At 45.6% G+C, this 19,630-nt stretch overlaps 1 protein-coding gene across 1 annotated transcript; it reads right to left on the reverse strand.

Moving 5' to 3' along the window:
• FAM83F (family with sequence similarity 83 member F) lies at positions 1–18,220 on the reverse strand. The gene is made up of 5 exons (XM_074572705.1): positions 17,765–18,220; positions 13,872–14,039; positions 6,270–6,391; positions 4,970–5,682; positions 1–98 (listed from the first exon to the last, which is right to left on the reverse strand). Exons 1-5 carry the CDS (start codon positions 18,218–18,220, stop codon positions 34–36), a joined length of 1,524 nt encoding a protein of 507 aa, XP_074428806.1. The 3' UTR covers positions 1–33.
• Between the last annotated feature and the right edge of the window lie 1,410 nt (positions 18,221–19,630).

Raw genomic sequence — 19,630 nt, forward strand, 5'->3', positions numbered from 1 at the left:
TTAGTCTTCAGTTCTCCCGACAAGCCTTCCCAATCAAGATAACACACAGGCGGATGGTTTGTTTTTATCACTTGTAGTGGAGTTTGGACCCACGTTACCTGGAATGAAAAGAAGTTAAAAGTAATGTTAAGTAAATATGACCTGTATAAAGTTTGGACTGACACTTCAATCGTCTCTCATTATTTACTCTACACCTTGTGTTAGATCTACGTTACTCTGCACTCTCTCATGGTTTTATTTCCTACTACTGTGAAATGAAGAGACATTAAAATAAGAGCAAATTCAGAGTATACTGTGGAAAAAAACACTGGAGAAGTACTTCCAGGCTTTGGCCTGTACCCAGGCCGGCTTCAGTGGTATCCTCAGGTCCCAGTTGGCACTGAAAAACAGAAAACAGTCTGGCCATGACTTGGGTGGGAGGTTTTCCAAAGAGTGAGGGATGGTAGGGGGGGTGGGGAGGGGGAGAGAGAGTCAGGTCATATCATCCATTTGATACCCACACACATTCTCACTAGAGTTTTTTTCACATCCCACATTTTAAACATCTCAAGTGCCAGAATTTCCACCATTTCCTTTGCAAAACAAATCCCGAGGCCTCAGGGTCTCTCACTTAAGTAGCACAGTATGCTGCCCCAAGTTTTTATCATCTTAGTTTTTTTCATTGCTCACGCTATGGATTCCTCTGCTCCCAGTATCTGTACTTTTCAATGCTTGCACTCCTGTCTGATCTCCTTCATTACATCCAACAGTTAGTCTGGATGCCCCAGCATATTTTTTTTCAAGCACTGCACTGAAGTGTGTTTGCAGAGGCTTTTGCAAGTCGGGGAACTCTGCTGTGCTCTGAGCTCAGCAAGGCTCATATGACCTATAGCCCAGGGCAGAACGTACTGAGAGCGGCTGCCACGTGGCCTGCAGTCACTCTGAACAAGGACAGGCCCCGCTCACGTATTTGTACAGAAGGAAGGTACATGTGCATCTCCCAAGCGGTTGGAGCCTGGGTGAGAATGGAGAGGGGAAACTGCCACAGGTCACGGTGCTACTGAGAAGTCTCAACCCTGCTAAGCTGAGGGAGCTTTCAACCCAAGCACTGCCTCTGAACTGGGCTTCCAGTGAATCATTTCACATGCCACACTCTTGCTTGTGGGTATTTGATCAATGTTTTCCTCATCTGTAGGTGACGGGGAAGAGCTGAGCTCTCTCCTCTCCCCCTCCTTCTCTCAATCTTCTTCCACCCTGCAACTTGTTAATATCCATGTGGGAGGCTGCACTGCAAACCTGCCCTCACTTCTGTGGCTGCTCTGGATGCTACTGCCTCCTCCCCACATCTCCCTGTGGCATTTCATTCTACCTCCTGTCCCCCTATTGACTCAATTTTGTATGTTATTGCTCAGTTTATCATTAATGCTATCTTCTCACCACCCCTGTTCCCCTCCCTGTCTGTATCACATTCGGGACCCTCATTTTTACTTTGAAAAGTGTCTGTTCTCTCCTTAATCTCAACTCCCAACTCCTTTATTCCTCTCAATTTCTACTCTTGTCTTCTGACCTTTTTCTACAGATAGTGCTAAAGTTAGAGCAAACACCCTGCTTGTATGCACTGAACAATATTCCTCTCTTTCTCTTTAGAAAAGAGGCTGAAAATTCCAGTTACCACCCGTTCATGATCCCACTTCAGCTGAAAAACACTGGTGATAACTAAGCAGCTATTTCTGTGGTATTGCAGTGCCCCGTGTAAATCCCATTTCTTGTTGCAAGAAGCACCCAAGTGAAACACAAAATCCTGCTATTAAGTATATGTGTTCTGCAGCCAACACTCGTGAGGAGCGAAGGCCGATGTATGGAGCAACTCAGGAGAGCAGACCCTTCTGAGCGAGCCCACTTTGCTTCTTGCAGGGCTGAAAACAAAGCAAAAAGCCAGCGCTTTCCAAAGGCACACAGCTTTCAGATTCTTGCAGTATTTCCCAGAAACTGCACACAGACGTCAGTGTCTTTGCTGATCACAGTCTGCCCAGCAGCAGCTTAGAATTAACAAGATTCTGGTCAGGTTCAGAGCTACTGCTGTTGTGTTCCTAAGCTGGCAACAGTGAAATTCAAGAGTTGTGTCAATTTGATGATATGGTTTAAGAAAGCCTTGTAAGACAAAGCACAGTCTCCGTGCAGCGTGCTAGGACAACACCTCAGAATGTTAATCTGGGCACTCAGTTTGGGGCGTTACTATTTGTAGCCCTCGTATTTTCCAGACTACCAATTCTGACTTGTAGGTATCCTTTTCTAGCAGGTAAATACCCCGAGAGATTTTCAGACTCTGTCCCAGAACACACTTTCATCACTTCCCTTCCCAGTTTTCGGATTCTCTTCATCGCCATTTGCTCCTACAAGACTGAACCTGACCTTTAGCCTGCTTGAATAATGTCTTTCAATTACTCTACGAGCTACTCGGGGTGTGGATCTGGTCTCTCTATGCATTTGCAAGGTGGGATGCGTCTCTGTGGTACTACAGAATTAATAGTGACTTTGGAGGATGTGCGCGCAGGCAGGCCCACAGGGCTTAAGTGTGCTGTTTAATCTTTACAAAAGGTAAGGGCAGCTATTTCAAACTGTGAATCTCTGAATAATTGCATCCTAACCTGCCTGCGTACCAAGCACCTTCCCCCTCCTTCATTTCCACTTCTTACCTCCCTTCTGTCACCCAGAGTATCACAGCATCAGTTTTTACTAGACCTGCTCAAAGACAACTTAAACTTTCAAAACTAAGATGGCCCTACAGTTACCCAAGAACAAAGTGCCTCCTATCTTTATCTTGAAGCTGGAACTCTATTCCACGCCCATGTTCAAGAGTTTTTTATTAAATCCTAATGAAGCACATCCTACTGATCAAGTAGCTGCAGGATCCCCAGTGGTAACTCTTTTTTTTCCTCTTTCTCATGAGTTTCCATCTTTCTAACGTGCCCTCTACCATCTCTGTTCACATGCCACTTTGGGACCACTAGACTAGAGAAGCTTTCTCTCAAGAACAGTGAAACAATTCAAAAGCAACACACAAACAGAGATCTTCCTCCAGCCTTTTACAACACCGGATGACCTAAGTCTACTTACACCATACTTCAAAAGCTGTGGAGTCTCCCACTGCTACCATGAACGGGCATTCTCAATTTGCATGAGACAAAAAAATACTTGCACCGACTGCTTGGAAAGACTTATCAGGTCAGGAAGAGCACAGCAGGAAGGCTGGTGTGCTGAAGCTCTGCGCCTTCCCTGCACCTGTTCTCAATTCTTCCTTCCCCTTTATTGACAGAGGTGGCAGCCCTCAGGAAGTAGCAGTGGCAATAAATAAAACTTGAACATAATAGCATGATAGTGTCTTTGTGGAAATGGTCCAGACCAAACATCAGACTGTCTGGCACAGATCCACTGTGGTAAAAGGAACAGGGACAGCCCCGCTGCCCTGACTGTGCAACGCCCGGAGAAGGGCGCAGCATCCCACTGTTCAACTACAGACATCAATCTCTTCCGTGCCTTAATCTGGGCCTAATTTCATCATCGCAATGCGGGAATGGTGGGCTGTCTGCTTTAAAAGAGCTGATACTGAGAAACGTAGGGTATCTCTGATATTGTAAAGTGCTGACAAATCAGAGATTACACAATTCTCTACTTCTGTCACTAGAGGGTAGTGCAAGCCCTCAGGTCCCTTCCTCCGAGAGGCAATGCCCGTACATCTCCCTATTAAGTCTTCACCGGTTCTATTTTTCCTGTCTCTGAGGAATGGGGCCCAGCAGCGCGTACTGTCTGTGCTCAAGACATAAAGTGATTTGGAGAGAGGACCTCTTTAGACCAGGGTTTACTTCTGCCTCCCCAAACGCCAAACACACATCCTAAAATGGGTCTACTATAGTCATAAATAAACTTACAGTTCCTCTCTCTGGTGTTCATTTGGCATTTTTGAATCTGTCCACTCAGCCAGAAGTATTTCTAAGAACCTAATCAATCCCTGTTGTTGACCTTCCCAATACCTTGCTTTTCTTTTTGGTCTCAGGAGAATGTCTTTCCATTTCAACTCATGGCAGTCTCAAGGGAATTCAGTCTCCCTACGCCTGCATTTTGCATTCAGCAGAGCACAGAATGGTCTCTGGCCAGACAAGTTGAGAAGAAATTTTCTCCCTGGAACTAGTTTATTTTCTTGCTGGCGCAGGATGTATTGACACCCAGAGAAAGGAAGACAACCAGGCTGAATAGTCCATAGATTTATTTCAATCTGACAAAACATCTAAAAGTTTGGAAGTTAGCTATGAACCCATAAATTGGGAGAAATCTTTATCATTTGTGTCTTCCACTGGATGAAGCCTTGGAAGGACTTGGTGAAAATATCAATCACGTGTTAGCAAAGAAAGAAAAGCTGAGATCTAGTACTTCTCCATAGCTTCTATTTTCACGACCTTCTTCCCCATTTCAGAAGGTGATAAAGGAGCAAATTAAAAAGACTTCCACCCTCTTCTCCGCTCCTTGCCCCCCTCACCTCAAAATAAACACGTTTTCCACTCTTCTCCACTACTAACCTTGTCACAGTAAACACACCTGACTAAGCCCAAACGAGGAAAGGAGAGGCTACACTGGGAATGTGTCTGCACCATGCTACCCACTGAACATAGTGCTGTCAGGGTGGTGCACTTCAAGAACTGCACAGGCAACTTGTTTTACACAAGACGACATTCACCTTTCTCCGCTTGCTGAGAAGTATCAGAAAACATTTACATGAGAAGTATCAACCTTACAATAAGACTGCCGTTAAATTGCCTTCAGAATTATGCTTCCTTTGATATAACTTCTACTCTTCTTTGATCCCACTCATTTTAATATAGAGGAAATAACAGGATCTACTCACAGGTGCCTAAGTTGAGTATGTTTGCACAAATCAGCCAAACTGAGAACTAAGGCACAGAGAAGCACAATATGCTTTTAAAAGAGGTTTTACCTGAGATGCCTCCAGTGCTCCGAACACTGGCATGGCCAATGCTGAGCCGCTCATATTCCAGTTTCATGTTCCCAAGGTCTTCTCCTGAATGTCCTTCACTGGCAAAAGAATTGGCCTCAATGCTTGAGCCTGGAGACCGTTTGGCCTTGCGACTGAAAAGCCCACTGGCAAACCGCTTTCCTTGCTTTGAATTGGCCTGTGCATCTTCTTTCTTCACATCACGAATAGACTCTCTGGATTTGGATTTATTTTTCAGATCCATCTGGAACCGGGAGAACAGTTTCTGAGGGCTCCGATTCACCTTGTTCACATTCTCCAGAGGTGGATAAATTTCTGGGAACTCTTGCTCCAATGTGACTAAGTCATTCAGAAACTGATTTAACCGTTTCTTTGACTCACTTGTTTCCTCCTTTTCCATGTTCCCCTGATTATCCTGCCTGTGTCGTGAAGCCCAGAGCATCATATCACCACGGGTTGCTCCTGCCACTAAACCATACTTGGGGTTAATGAACTTCCGAGACACGGTGGAGGAATGAAGGCCTGGCTTCCCAATTCCATGAAGGAATGGGTTAGCAATACCCAGCTCCTTGTAGAAATTAACTTCCTCTGAGATGGCATAGAGTTCACGAAACTCAACGTCAAACATCTCCACATGCTGTCCTGTCAAGACTAGCAGGATGTTTCTGTCAATGTGGGATGAACTCCATGTGAAGCTAAGAGTAGGAAACAGAACTGACATTAGATTTTTGGGTGCATACTTGACCCAGCCCACCTAACAATCTCTAAGATACTACATGGGAATATGTAGCATTGCACCATTTGCCCATATGTCCTTGCCAAGATGGGTCAGGATAGATACATGAAGCGCTTCATTATTGTTCTTCATTAGGCAAGCAGACCAGATCTGGAAGAAAAGCCCCTAAAACTCTGAAGGACAGTTTACCATTTTATAAAAGCATCACTGCACGAACAGGAGGAACCTTCAGACTGAAGAACTCACTAAAGAGAATGGAGCACAGTGGCTGGTGGGGAGTCCTTGCAGGCCACCACCTGATGCAGTGTGGAACTATCTCTAGCCCACTGAAATGGTCTGCTAGCATGGGCATGTTCCGTTCTCCAAGGAACAGCTTTTGCTTTATGCCACATTCTCTGTCATCCCACCCCTATTTCTACAGATGCCAAACAGACTAGAGAGGCTAGGATAAGAAAGGGAATAACATGGGAAGAAGACTTTCAAGCAAAGCCACAAGCCATTCTTTACACAAAGAACATGTCTTTGTCTTAAGCAACAGCAACCCACCTGTACGATCCAGTGGCCACTTTTTCACCATCCACCATCAGGAATCGGGATGCCAGTGTGCCTCTGATCTTCCCTGCTGGCATGTAGAACCCAACTCCTGTCACAGAACGTATGCGGATATTCTAACAGAGAGGTGAAAAGAGAAAATGTCACAATAAATAGGGCAGAGAATTAGATAATTGCCAGCTCCAAGCCTTAACATGTCACTCACATTATCTCACTACTTCTGGGGCTACAGCTCATTTTGTATCAGCCACCAGAAATCATAAGGGCTGCAGAAAAGAAAGCATAGTGCTGTAAGATCTGTTGTCATCCCGTCTATGCGAGTTACTCCCCTCCATCAGTTTACAGCCCTGTCCAATAGGTCAGCATCTTTGTAAGCCTGCCTGCTGGCTTCAGCTATTCAGCTTAGCCTACTGGCAAGACAGTGCTTTCAAAAATCAAATAATCCTCCATCCCCAGTCCTGTGCTGTAGCTCAGAAGGCCCAGCCCAGTTCAGGGGAATGAATCAGAGGAAGCTCTGAGTCACGTCTGTGCTCCCTGAATTCTGATCCCTGTTCCTCGGCACTCGTGGCTCTTCTCCAGACTATGTTAGCAGGACCGCAAAACCAAGGAATTTTGCAACACCTGTGCAATGCAAAGGACACAGTTACTTGGAGGGTAATGTATGAGACAGATCTATATTAGGTTCTTTTTGCGCTTGTGTTCTGATCCCAACAACACATGACTTGACAAAACTGGGCAAATTAGAAGACTGGAAAATTTAATTATTACAGAAGAAAGAAGGAAGCAGTTCTATTGCTCAAAACATAGATGTTTTCTGTCTGTTATAACAAAAGGAGGACCCCAACCTTTATCATTTTGCTACGAACCCCAAACAGTTACAGTGTCCACCCATATTCCTCACTGTTCAACAGAGAGTGAAAAAACACAGAACTTTCCTTGAACACAAGGAGTAGGATGAGAATCTCTACTTTCAGCAAAGAAGAATTTCTGAAGAAGAGGAAGGAAGAACCTTTCACAAAATGAACAGAATTAGTTAGAAAAAGATAATACCTCTCCCCAAACCTCCCGTCTCCTACCCTTTGGCCAGCAAACCTACAAGTAATAAAACAAAGCACCACCAGGAACAGAGAAAACACAGATTTAAGGTTACATGATTTTCTACAACAGATGTGTGCCTGCACATGCTATAAGAACATATTTGCATGTTGGACTGAGTGTTATTCTGCTCATGGGTCCTGGCTGTGTGAGGATGAATTGGCAAACAGGTATAAGTACTGCCTAATATGAAAAAAACCCACAACAAAACCCAAAAGCATTGACTATCAGTATTAGTTTAGAAAAAATTATCTTGTTGCTCTGACACACGAATTTAGACCATTTTCTTCATTCCACCATCTGTTTCTGTAAGAATTCTTTAACAATGAAAAGCTAAAAGGTATTGTGATCTGCAGTAATAAATCCAGGGTTGGGCGTCAGATAGTCCCAAGTGTTCTCACAGTTCTAACACTATTCCCTGTGATGTTTTGGGCAAGTCAATTCACCTTTGCCTCATTCTTTGCCCATCTGCAGAGCAGAAGAATCATGAGGATTTGGCTAATGCTAGCACAGCCTCAGATCCCACAAAGAGCTATGTCCTATTATTATAAACCTCACTGACAGCTTAAATATTGATAGGCTATAGAAATCAGCATGCAGGAACGAGTCATTATATGAATGCAGATTTCTTTCAAAAACCAGTTCTCTGAATATAACTCTTACCTTTTGAACCTGGTTCCTATTTTCCCCACTAAAATACAGCAGTGGCAGTACAAATTCTGACTAACAGTAACTGATGATACTACTATTTTGCATTCATCTATTGCCTGATCTGTCTGGAGTCCTGTGTGGGCATTAGCTAATTAATGCTCCCAACACTGCTGAAAGTATTATTACCCTGTTCTAAAGACGAGGAGTCTGAGAGAGAAAAAGATGAAGTGACTTGCCCAAGGCCTAGCAGTGAGTCATATGTGTGGGATGCTGAACGCAGCTTGGGTAGAGCACAGGAGGAAGGGTGCCCTTTCCAGTATTTAGAATAAGATTTGCAATTGGCTGGCTGATCACCTGAAATAATTTTTTTGCCTTGCTGAGTAAAGTTGGATGTGAGATTTGCCAAATCATGGAATATTGACTGCAAGTGTCAAGAAGGACCTCTGTTCTTCAAATCAGTCAACAGCTCTGACACGCCATGCACTTTCATGAATCAAGGAGTACCAGCAGAAAGTTTCTTAGCATGTAACCACTGTGGGTGTTATTGTGTTTGTATGTTATATCACCTTCTTTTGGTGGAAAGAAAGCACATTTGAATTTCTGCAGTAACTGAGCTCCACATAACACTTAGAAAGGCACAGAGGGGATAGAACCAAGCAGCTGAGCACATAAACCTCCTTGAACAAAGTAGGCACAGGAGTGCATAAATACTTCTTGAAATGCAGAAAACAAGCACAAAGTCATATAAACATCGAGTCACTTAACAGGTTATTTGTATAATGTTTTCTGCCTTGAAGGATCTTGGAGCATTTGTAGACTTATATATCAAGCTGTACAGAGGAGGAACAAGCCTGGGTTCATGTACTAAAGACTACACTACAACAAAAGAGGAAAGACAAAAATAAATGAAGTGAGATTGCAGCAACTTTTGGGGGTCACTAATGTTGCAGTAGTAACAAGTATTTTGGGTAGGGGATCAGTTAGTTCACCAGATAGAAGTGACCCCTCCAGATCTGTATTCCTGCAGAAATCTGCTTAAGGTTTGCCATATTCTGGCGTATGGAAGCTGCAGTTTGCATTAAATTTCCACATTTCCTTTACACAGGCTTGCACCACTCCTCATCACAAACAGTGACTAATGTCTCCCTGGCACCAACTTAAAACGGACTGGTAACACTCCAGCCTGACAGAGCATCCTAATACAAACAGTGAAGGAATCGGTCTTTCTTGCCTTATTGTGACACACTTTTAAACCTCACCCTAACTCCACAGAAAGTTAAATTAGACCCAGTTTAGAAAGTCACTAATAGGTTGTGTTGTGACTGACACTTAGCTGTCCCTTGACAGACCTGGGCAGCGGTGCTCACAAGCTGTGGTTGAGTAGGGGGGATACACAAGACAGACCCTAAAGGCAAGCATTCCAAGTGCTTCCACCAGGGAATCCTGTGTGTACCTTCCTTCTTAGAGCAACTGATATGTATGTTGCAAAGCAAGCAGGGATCTTTATTTCAAGTTGGGATGGATGGCATTTACGACTTCTATAAAATAACAGATTTAAAACAGATAAAGGAGACACAACAGACCAAAGCAGTAGCTGATAGGCGACAGCGACTCAACAGTGCCTTACATTGACTGTGTTTTTCAAAATGTAGAGAACCCCTTTCTGCTGTCCCTGGAAAAATCAGATCCCTTCAGTCAATAGCATCTGCTGAGGTAGCTCTTGTCCTCTGTTTTCTTGTACCATTGCTTCACCTGAGCACAGGGCTGAGGGGAAGGCCCCACACGCCCATTATTTCACTCTAAAATCATAGATGGAGGTTCCACAGAAGAGGAAAAGAGGAAGAGATATGGGATTCATGTGGACAGGACCACAGTAACAACAGACAAGGAATCTTTCTTATTCATGGTCTGCAAGATTCTCATTTCTGGTGATCAGATCTCTAGGTCAGAGAGATGGGTGGTAGGTGCTTAATTTACACGGGGACACATAAGCATCCACAATCTGGAAGCAGTCACCAAGTAATGCTGGGAAATATTGTGGAATTACCCTATGTGTTTGCCCTGAACAGTTCTGGAAATGTTATGCTTGTTGACAAAATAGTAAAACTTGCAGGTATTCAAGTAGAATAGGATGGAATGCAGCTAGCTGGACCTGGCATGCCAAGGTCATTACTGGGTATTATTTATTTGGGTCTCTGCAAAAAAAGAGCCGCCTTGTAAGCCCCCATTTTCAAAATGTCATAAGCAGCCTAGAAGAATTCTCTAATAGATAATTAAAAAACTAACCGTACTGCATCACATTACATTCAGCTTCTCCCTCACTTGAGTTATGATTGGATGAAGAAAGCTTGGAGGTAGAGACATGAAATACTGAAATGAAACTTCAGAAATTTCTTAGGCAAAAACATTTAAGAATTCTTGGAGTGAGGGAAGAAATTAACATGAAGGTGAACTTCCTGCAGATAACTCATTCCCTGGGTTTGCTTTGAGCTCTAGTTGAACTCCTTGTCTTTGATCAGGAGGGGTCTTTCTTAGCAGAAGCATGGGGAGGAAGAGAACTCATCTAAAAACTTGTGAGAACATTCACCCTCAGGTCAATAAAAAGAGGACTTTTTGTGGGGCTATGGATTTTATATCTATGAGAACTTTGATTCATTGTGCTCTCCGAAGAACACTCTTGTGTCAAACATAACAGAAGTCTGGCAAACCATGTCCTGTAGGCTCAGGAAGCCATATGACTCATACACACATAACATCCCGGGATGAATGTGCCAATGGTTGAATTTAAATGCATTTCTAGTGATCTCTGGCCTTCAGACAAAAATTGAGTTTTTCTCATTTCATGCTTGGAGTCAGTAAAGAACGTTTTGTCTTTGCAGAGTGAGATACTGTCTTCCTACAGCAGTTTTCCTCCCGTGAGACTGTCAGCAGATCACGATACCTTGCCATCTCAATATGATACAATAGCCAGGATTTTTGTGAAAACGCCCAGCACTGTATGTAGACAAAGGGCAAAATCCAGTGTTAACAGTAAATCTCCCTGTATTAGGTCCATTAAAGCATTCACTCTGCATTGAAAGAACAGGGCAATGGAAACAAAAGGGCAGGAATCACAGAACAATCTGAGCATCTGGTGATGACAGAAGACAGAATAAGCAACCTGACCCGCAGCAATGACAGCCCATAGTAGTGTGTCATCTCTCTCTGTCTCTCCCTGGGATCAGAACTTGCCTCTAAACCTTGAAGTTACTTCCCAAATTGCTGCAACTTTCTGAGAAAAAGCCATCCTGTAAATCTTGAACAAACACTCCAAAGGAAGGGTGAGAAGAAGGGCAGGAAGGAAGTGTATGCGATTCCTTTGCTGATAAACTGTGGCCCACTGGTGAAGCAAGCAAAACGGTTACACAAAAAGATAGTGGAAGGAGAGAATTTTGTTGCTAAAAATCTGTAGAACAAACTCAGGCATCAAAGCAGATGTCAAGAGGAAGACATATCATAAATAAGAAATGGGTGAATGATGGAGTTAACTGCACTAGAGTTTCTTGTTCTTCCTCAGCAATTCCAACATCCTCTGATCAAGCAATGGGGACAAAATGATACCACCTGAACAAGACCAGAGGACCAGCTTGCTTTCTTGTTTTAAATCTGGGTTTTCAGCACTAAAAGTTAAAAACAACCTAGATACATTAGATCAATGAGGTGGGGGTGGGGGAGTCCTCCAGGAGAAGCCTAAGCCTTGCTTGAGACTCCTTGGGTATCTAAAGCCTGATGTTGGGGGAATCACTATATGATTATTTCTGTTATACTGATCCAAGCAGCAGCACAGATACGTCCAAGGCAGCCTTGGGCAGGATACTAAGAGGCCATCTTCCCTGAGAGGCAAATGACCTGTTTCCCCTTACAGAAAGACTCTTCCCTGTCCTTCCTTAGTACCATAGACCGGCATAAACTGCATTGACCTTAACAAGATTAACTAAAGCCCTAGCCATACTAGAAAAGGAATACAACAACCTTAAGGGGAATTTAAGACACAGTGTGAGATGGCTGGGAAAAAAGTGGGGGAAAAGTTGCAGTACTCTGTGGGCTGGAGCTCTGCAGAAAAGTGAACAACTAGGTTAAAGAAGAATGTTAAAAATTTCTTCTCAGTGGACCCCCTTCAGCTCAGCTTGTATTTGGACATTTTTTAGCTGAAGGAGTCTAATGAAAAACATAGCAAGGGCTGCTGTGAGAGAAGGGAAGCACAGAAGGGACACAGAAGAGTTTTATACTGCCTTTGATGGCATCAGTTCGAACTGCCTCTTTGGAAAAGGTGACCTTGTAATGCAACTAGGCTGCTGCAGGACCTAGTCACTACTGTAGAATGCCACTGTGATGATTGGTTTTGGAGTATAAAGTCTGTGTAGATACCTATGGAGAAAGAGGTAAGAGGAAGAGCAGAAGGGGACCGCTTACTGTTTTAACGACGGAGAAGGCAGACAAAAAGCAACTCTCCTCTCCAATAGCACTGCAAGTTTTTCTAAAACACCAAGGCATCTTTTTACTCACTCTGTCCAGGAGTTAAAATATACAGTATTGAAGTCATCATTCCTGCACATGATGACATGGTAAGAAAAGCACTGGAAAACAGGTACCGGAGCAAATGGAACTACTGCTGTGATTTCACAGTTTTGTACCAAAGAGACCCAAGCCTAGGCCACAGAATACCCCTGAAGCTTGAAACAGGTCTATTATAATGATGGCTGTGTCTTGCTTTCAAAGACACCAGAGGAAAAAAACTTCCATTTCTGTTTTGGAGAAAGATGAGAAAGCTGCTCAGCTGGATGGTTTTTTTTGATGAAGTCCAGAAACTCAGAGCAGAGTGGTAGTTCACGGGAGCACTGTTCAGATACATGCAAGTCATTTTCATCCAGATTTAAGATAGTTCTCCTAAAATGGTTAATATCAGCCTCTAAAATCTTCACAGCTTTTTGAGTTTTGGTTTGCGGTTTTTTTTTTTTTGAAACTATTAATTGAGTGTTTATGGAAGATCTGCCCTTCCTCCAGGTAAAAAGGCACTTTTACATTTTTTTTTCACTGCTCAGAAGAACAGTTGGATAACAAGAGGGGCGGGTCTTGCATCCCATAGGTCGTTTCCAACCTAACAACTTTTTCAGTATTCAGCACAAGTCGTAGTAGTGACAGTGACTAAAAAACATGAAAAAAGCGAGGAATACAATACCAGCTATAAACACATAAAGTATTTCAGTCTGTATGTAATGGAATGCGATCCTACTGAGGCTGCTTCTGCCAGCCAAGCTAGGCTGACTACTCTGCTGTGCTGCATGCACTATAACGAAGGCATACTCCGACATGGAACTGGGGAGCAGCTATGCTCCCCAGTCCCTTGTGTTCTCAGGCAAAGGAGGACTAGAAGCTCATTCACTACCAGATGATCACTGCTGGATAGGAAAGTCTTTATTTCACGGAGTATATGTGTCCTATCACTGGGATCCACGCAGACGACTCAAAGAACTACTAGTTTGAAACCTTGCATAGGACACCCACAGGAAATTCCCTCAGATGATTTTCTTGGCAAACAGGAATTTTTAGGCCACAAGAGCCAAGAAATTACATAGACCTCTGTCTTAGGTGAAAGGTAAAAAATCCAAATCTTTCCTTTCTCTTTCCTTTTGTATTAGCAAGCCACTCTCTTATCCCTCTGGGTTCAATCAAGCCCTCTCTAAGTGCTTTCATGTGACTTGTAGGGAGGAAGAGATGTGTTTGCCTGTCCAAGTGAGTTCCAAGATTCATTACAACTGAAAAAAGGCCACTGACCTGCAGGAGATAATGGTTCAGTATTGAATATCTTACCCGGATCTGCAAGTCACTGAGGTCAAGGCATCTGCACATTTCCAGGAAGAGCTTCACACCCTCCTCATCTAGGATTATATAGACTGGAATCCAGCGCTTATATGCTGCATCAACTATATCACGGAATATGTCCCGGTCTGTAAATACATCCATGACCACTGCAATAATCTGAAACAAGAAGACAGTAGACAGATAGCTGAACAAAACAGTAGGAACTGAAAGGGTGGCCCATCATACTGGTGCAAAATAAAGGAGAGCACTGATACCACAATATGGAGGAGGAGGTTACAGGGGAGACAAAAGCACAGGGATGTACATGCCCAAGCACTGCCAATAACCTTGTAATTTTCTGGCATGACTCCTGCTGCACTTTGGAAGCAACTTCATAAATGCCTTTGAGAGTTCTTCTTCTGGGGGAAGACGGCTTATTTCAGCAGCCTGAGGAATGCCAAGGCCAGATACTTAGTTTTTCCTCTGTACTGTGAAACTTTTGTTGCCTCTGTAAGGATCCACTTAAACAAAGAACACTGAAAATAGATTGAAAAAGAAGAGTGAAAAACACAGTTCTAACACTTAATCAGAAGGTGAGTAATGGAAGAATGAATGTGCAGAGGAATCAGAGCCTGAATCCTCAGCCATGGTGCATAGTGCAGACAAGAAGAATTTTATTTTCCTTTTTTCCCAATTCCCTGTGAGAAGTCTGCTCTCAGGGCCGGCTTCCCGAGGAATGTCTTACGGAGCTCAAACATAAATACCTCATATTTGTCAGGAAGGAACTGGAGTGTGCGTTCAAGATTTGAAGGCAAAATGATCATTCCCTCTTTCACATGGACATTTTTTCTGGTATAAAACCAATCCCTCTTTCCAGGCATAGATTTTTACATAAAAACAAAAGGCTGCACTGACGTGACAGGCAAGCCTGAACATTCATAGGATGAGTAACAACAAAACCAAGAAGGTTGTGGACAGCTTTAACGCTCATCTTACCTGCTTTGTCTCTCTCTCTCCCTTTCTGTCTCTTTTACACCATTAGAAGTGGCAATTCACTTCTCTGCCTGAAAGAATTATTCTCCTCAACATATGGAAGGCTATGAATGAAGGATGCTACTTTCCTAATCCTGCTAGGAAACATCAGTTCACCAGGTCAGAACTCTCATGCTGACCATATGCTGGGAATATAGGTCCCTAAATTTTAACTTCCCAGGTGCAGGGGTCACAGTGATGAGCCAAGCTGTGCTGGGGACAGCACATACAGGTGTGAATGGAGCTGAAAACTGGATCAAACAGTAGGAGTTTCTTCAGTTGAAGTTTAGAAGAGGTGCAGCTCAAGTTGCAGGAGACCTCTGTGGAAGGGAGAATAATTCTCACCAGATACCTCTTTCCTTTGAAAAATGCCCTTGAACAAATTGCTTTTGGCAAAGTGATGCCACAGCAAATGTCCCCTACTGTGTTTGCTGAGTTTCTGCTTGTACGGCCAACAACCAACACATCTGCTCCGTCAGGCTCCTTCTGTCAACACAAGCTTTTCTTTGTTAGAAAAAATAAAAAAAGAGCTGACATTGCGTTTATGCTCATCATTAACATGTAGGTTCCTGGTACAGGTGAACTATTGTGGAGCTACGTTATAAACTAAAAGTCCCTTGATAACTTCTGCTGGGCAGAACTAGATTTCAGATCCTGTTTTGGTTCTTGCTTCCCAGCACAAGGCAGCAAGATGCAGGGAATGTTACTGGAACCTCTAAAAATTAAAATACAGTGAACTTGTGCCTCTTTGTTCCTGAACAACTTCATATCCAGACAGATTGTAATTAAAGGTATGAAGAGTTCATGCATTAATTCAGGCCTGTTATGCTTCCCCTCCCCTCCACACACTGTGGTACGGATGTAGTTACTTAGGCGCAAGGATGCCAGATAATAGTCATTTGAAGTAAGAACATCCACATAGGGAACTGATCAAGAACACACAGCAGAAGTATGAATTTGTTTTCTTTCCATCCCCTCCATTTGCAATGAGTCCCATGACTGCAGAAATTACACCACATCCTGGACAAACCATTAATTGTTAGTACTGGTCTTGCAATATGAAGGATGGTTCCCTCCAGGCTTTGGGGCCCTGGGTCAGTTCAGGCTTCTTTGCAAGACTGTGGACTAAACCCATGAAAACTGCAGTCCTGTATGAAAAGCAGATGAGCTGCCTTGCAGATGGCACTTCCAAGCCAGCAAAATGTGAGGTGGGCAACCCCCCTGCTGGTATGTTGGTCTTCTCCAAGCCCTGCCACAGCTGGTGATCTGTCAAGATTACCTAGGAGTGTTCCCACATACAGCAAGTCAGAGCAGGAGTGTCTAGCCCTCCACGAGGTATTCCCCATTCCTCTACCTACCCTATGGATAACAACTTATCTATAGGGCCCACAGGTGTGCCTAGCTCTTCACAGGTATTTACAGACTGGCAAGCATTAACTTGCCAATCTCATTGCGGCAAGGTAGCTTAATTAACGTATGTTTGTAAAACACTGGTGATAAGCCACCCACAGACATGTGCCACATATAACTAGTATCTGCTTAGACCCCCCCCCCCGCCCCCCCAAAAACCCAAACAACCAAAAGCTATTCTCATGTGCTGAATAAAAAGCTGCTACCTGGAGATTTTTTTTTTTTTGCCAGGGCCAGCTCAGCTGAACACAATAGGCATAGTTATCTACGAAAAGGACCATTAAACACTTAAACGGCTGTTAAACATGAAACCACTGTTGGGCTGGGAGGGGCACAGTTCGTCCAGTCAGTGAAAAAATAAAAATCTAGAAAGGAATTAATTACTTTTAGGTGCCAGGCACAGCTATCGAAAAGAACAAAGTTTCCCAGTCCTTGCACAGCCTGTAGAGGCATTTGCAGCAGCACAAAGAGGATGTGAAGTTGCAGTAAATCTGGCTCTTCTAAACAACTGACCATGCCAGTGGCTGAACAGGATTATGGGGTGTGCACGTATTTCTGCGACCAGGGAGCTGAGGAGATCACCCGCTGGATTAATGCCTCTCTGGAAAGTTTTTGTGGTTCCCAGCAGACTTGGTTTTAACAAGTCTGCAAAGGTTGTGCGTATAGCGTGTGCTGGGGGAGCGGCTGGAGGAGGAAATAACTGCTGAATTAGCAGGAAAAAAAAGCAAGCAGCAAAACTAAGAGCAGGAATGAAGTCTCTTATGCTCTTATTCCCTTTCCTCAGGGGGGATGTCAGCTCTGAAGGGGATCATTTCCTGGGTGGTCTTCTCTGGAAACTTCACCCAGACCTAGAAAAAACTCGTCATTGCCCCCTACCCTTCAACGCAAGCTCTCGTGGCGTCACGGCTGCTTTGTTTTCTTGCCTGTCACCACTGAAAGTCCTTTACAGTCAAAGATAAATAGGAGGAGCAGGCACATACTGTCTGGACTCTGGCTGCTGGAGGGTGTTGAGACCACAAAAAATAAACCCTAAAAAACATCACGCCACAAGCAAACTTGCTGCCCTGTGTTTAACTAGGGATACCTGCACGTACAGGAGGGGTGGCTGGCACAGCGTTGTCACCTGCCTTCCCTTGAGCCAGTGAATCACAAAAAGCTAAACACGGTTACAAAAACCTCAATTTAGGGTGTGTGTGAGGGGTGCAGGGGTTTAGCCCCATCTTGGCTATCCTTTGGCAAACAGTAAGGTGACGGGCAACAAGCCACAGGGAAGGCCCTGCCTGGTGGAAACTGACCAGCTGGAGGGCCAACGTGCTTTGGCAGGAGAAAAGCCTGGACATGGTGGGCTCTCGCCTGCCTTCCACCCCACCCGCCCTCCAGCCAGGCCCTCCGCCCGGGCGTGAAGGCGGGCAAGGGTGGCCCATCGAGGGCCCCCGCTTCGTCTGGCGGCCGGGCCCTACCTTCTGCGCCTGCTGGATCATCTCCCGCACCACCTCCTTCAGGTGGGGCGCGTTCTCCTCCTTGCGGGGGTGCGTGAAGAGGGCCACCCGGCTGATGCCCCGGTAGAAGGTCTTGTCGGTCCAGCCCAAATCCAAGGGGGGCACCTCCGTATCCGAGCAGTCAGGCCAGTAGGCCAGCGAGAGGGTCTCACCGCCGGGACCTCGCACCACCTTGCCGCCTTCACGGGGGTCATCGTAACCTCGCCAGCTGCCCCGCAGGGCTTGGAGCTCCCGGCTGGAGAGAAAATCGCGGAGCTGCTCCTTCCTCAGCGCCTCCCGGTAGGCTGCCTCGCCCCGGGTCACCAGCACCTCCAGGGCCCGGCGCTGCTCCTCGCTGTAGTAGAAGCGGGCCTGGGCCTCCGTCACCTTCTCGTTGACGTGCGACTCGTCCAGCAGCAGCACCTGGGACTCCGCCATGCTGCCGGCACCCCGCAGCGCCGGGAGGCTGCAGAAGGAGGGAGGGAGGGAGGGAGGGAGAGGCAGAGCCGGCACCGCCTCACCTGGCCTGCCTGAGCCCGCCCCGGCGGGTGGAGCGGCCTACGCCGGCTCCTCACGCCCTCCCGGCTCCCTGGGGACACAGCTGTCCCCTCCGCCCGACCCTTCTCACACAGCCCTGTGTGGCCTCTCACGCCGCTGCCAGGGGAGCCAGGGTCACTGTCCCAGCAGTGGCTGCCCCCCAGCATGGCTGGCACAGGGGTCCCTGAGGAGGAGAACCGGGCTTGGGCCGCGGGTGTAATTTGGGCTGCAAATGCAAAAGTCTATTTAATAAGAGGGGGTTTCCCCTGGCAGCCATCTGAGGGGTGTTCATAGAATGGTTTGGGTTGGAAGGGACCTTAAAGATCATCTAGTTCCAGCCCCCCTGCCATGGGCAGGGACACCTCCCACTGGACCAGGCTGCTCAAAGCCCCATCCAGCCTGGCCTTGAACACTTCCAGGGATGGGGCATCCGCAGCCTCTCTGGGCAACCTGTGCCAGTGCCTCACCACCCTCACAGTAAAGAATTTCTTCCTGATAGTTAATCTTAATCTCCCCTCTTCCAGTTTGAAGCCATTATGCCTCGTCCTGTCACTACATGCCCTTGTAAAAAGTCCCTCCCCATCTTTCCTGTAGGCCCCCTTCAGGCACTGGAAGCCCACTATAAGGTCTCCCCGGAGCCTTTTCTTCTCCAGGCTGAACAGACCCAACTCTCTCAGCCTGTCTCCATAGGAGAGGTGCTCCAGCCCCCTCATCATCTTCATGGCCCTCCTCTGGACACACTCCAACAGGTCCACATCCTCATGGACAAAAGGGGGACGCTCACAGACAAGTGGGGCTGGGGGGCGTGGGCAGAGAACCATGGTGGCTACAAGCCGTGGTCTACCGGCCACAGCTGTCTGCTAGCCAGCCTCATCCAAATCCACTTCCAGGGCAGCAGCAGCAGCTCAGCGACTCACAAAAAGCAAGAGGTGGGTACCCTGTTTACAGGTGAGAAGATGATGGAGTGATTTGCCCAAGGCTGCCCAGCTGGCTGGTCTCAGAGCTGGGAACAAACCAGCCCCACTCCTCATCTCTGGCTGGGAGCGTGAATAAATACCCCCAGCTCCACATGCACATCCCAGCCGAGAGACTAGGGGCTGTAGTCTTAAATTATGATTTTTGCGTGGTATGCGATAGTTGCTAGGGGCCCTAATCAAGATTCAGGCCCCACTGCGGTTTGCAGTGTGTACACAAAGGATAAAGAGCCGTTCTTCTCCCGTGCAGCCCAGGGAAAGAGCTGGCAGGGATGAGCAAGGATACAGGGATAAAGGTAAGGCAGTGGCAAAATACAAACATTCAGAGGCATTTGCA

Source organism: Larus michahellis, chromosome 1 (genome assembly GCF_964199755.1).
Source record: "Larus michahellis chromosome 1, bLarMic1.1, whole genome shotgun sequence".
Classification (NCBI taxonomy): domain Eukaryota; kingdom Metazoa; phylum Chordata; class Aves; order Charadriiformes; family Laridae; genus Larus; species Larus michahellis.

Bases quoted from the DNA above. Each gene is read 5' to 3' on its own strand.
- FAM83F (XM_074572705.1), bottom strand. From the start codon at position 18,220: ATGGCGGAGTCCCAGGTGCTGCTGCTGGACGAGTCGCACGTCAACGAG. The intron at 6,392-13,871 runs GTAAGATATTCA...CCTCTCTGTTAG, and splicing joins TCAGTGACTTGCAGATCCGG to AATATCCGCATACGTTCTGT. The intron at 5,683-6,269 runs GTGGGTTGCTGT...TCCTACTCTTAG, and splicing joins GTGGCCACTGGATCGTACAG to CTTCACATGGAGTTCATCCC.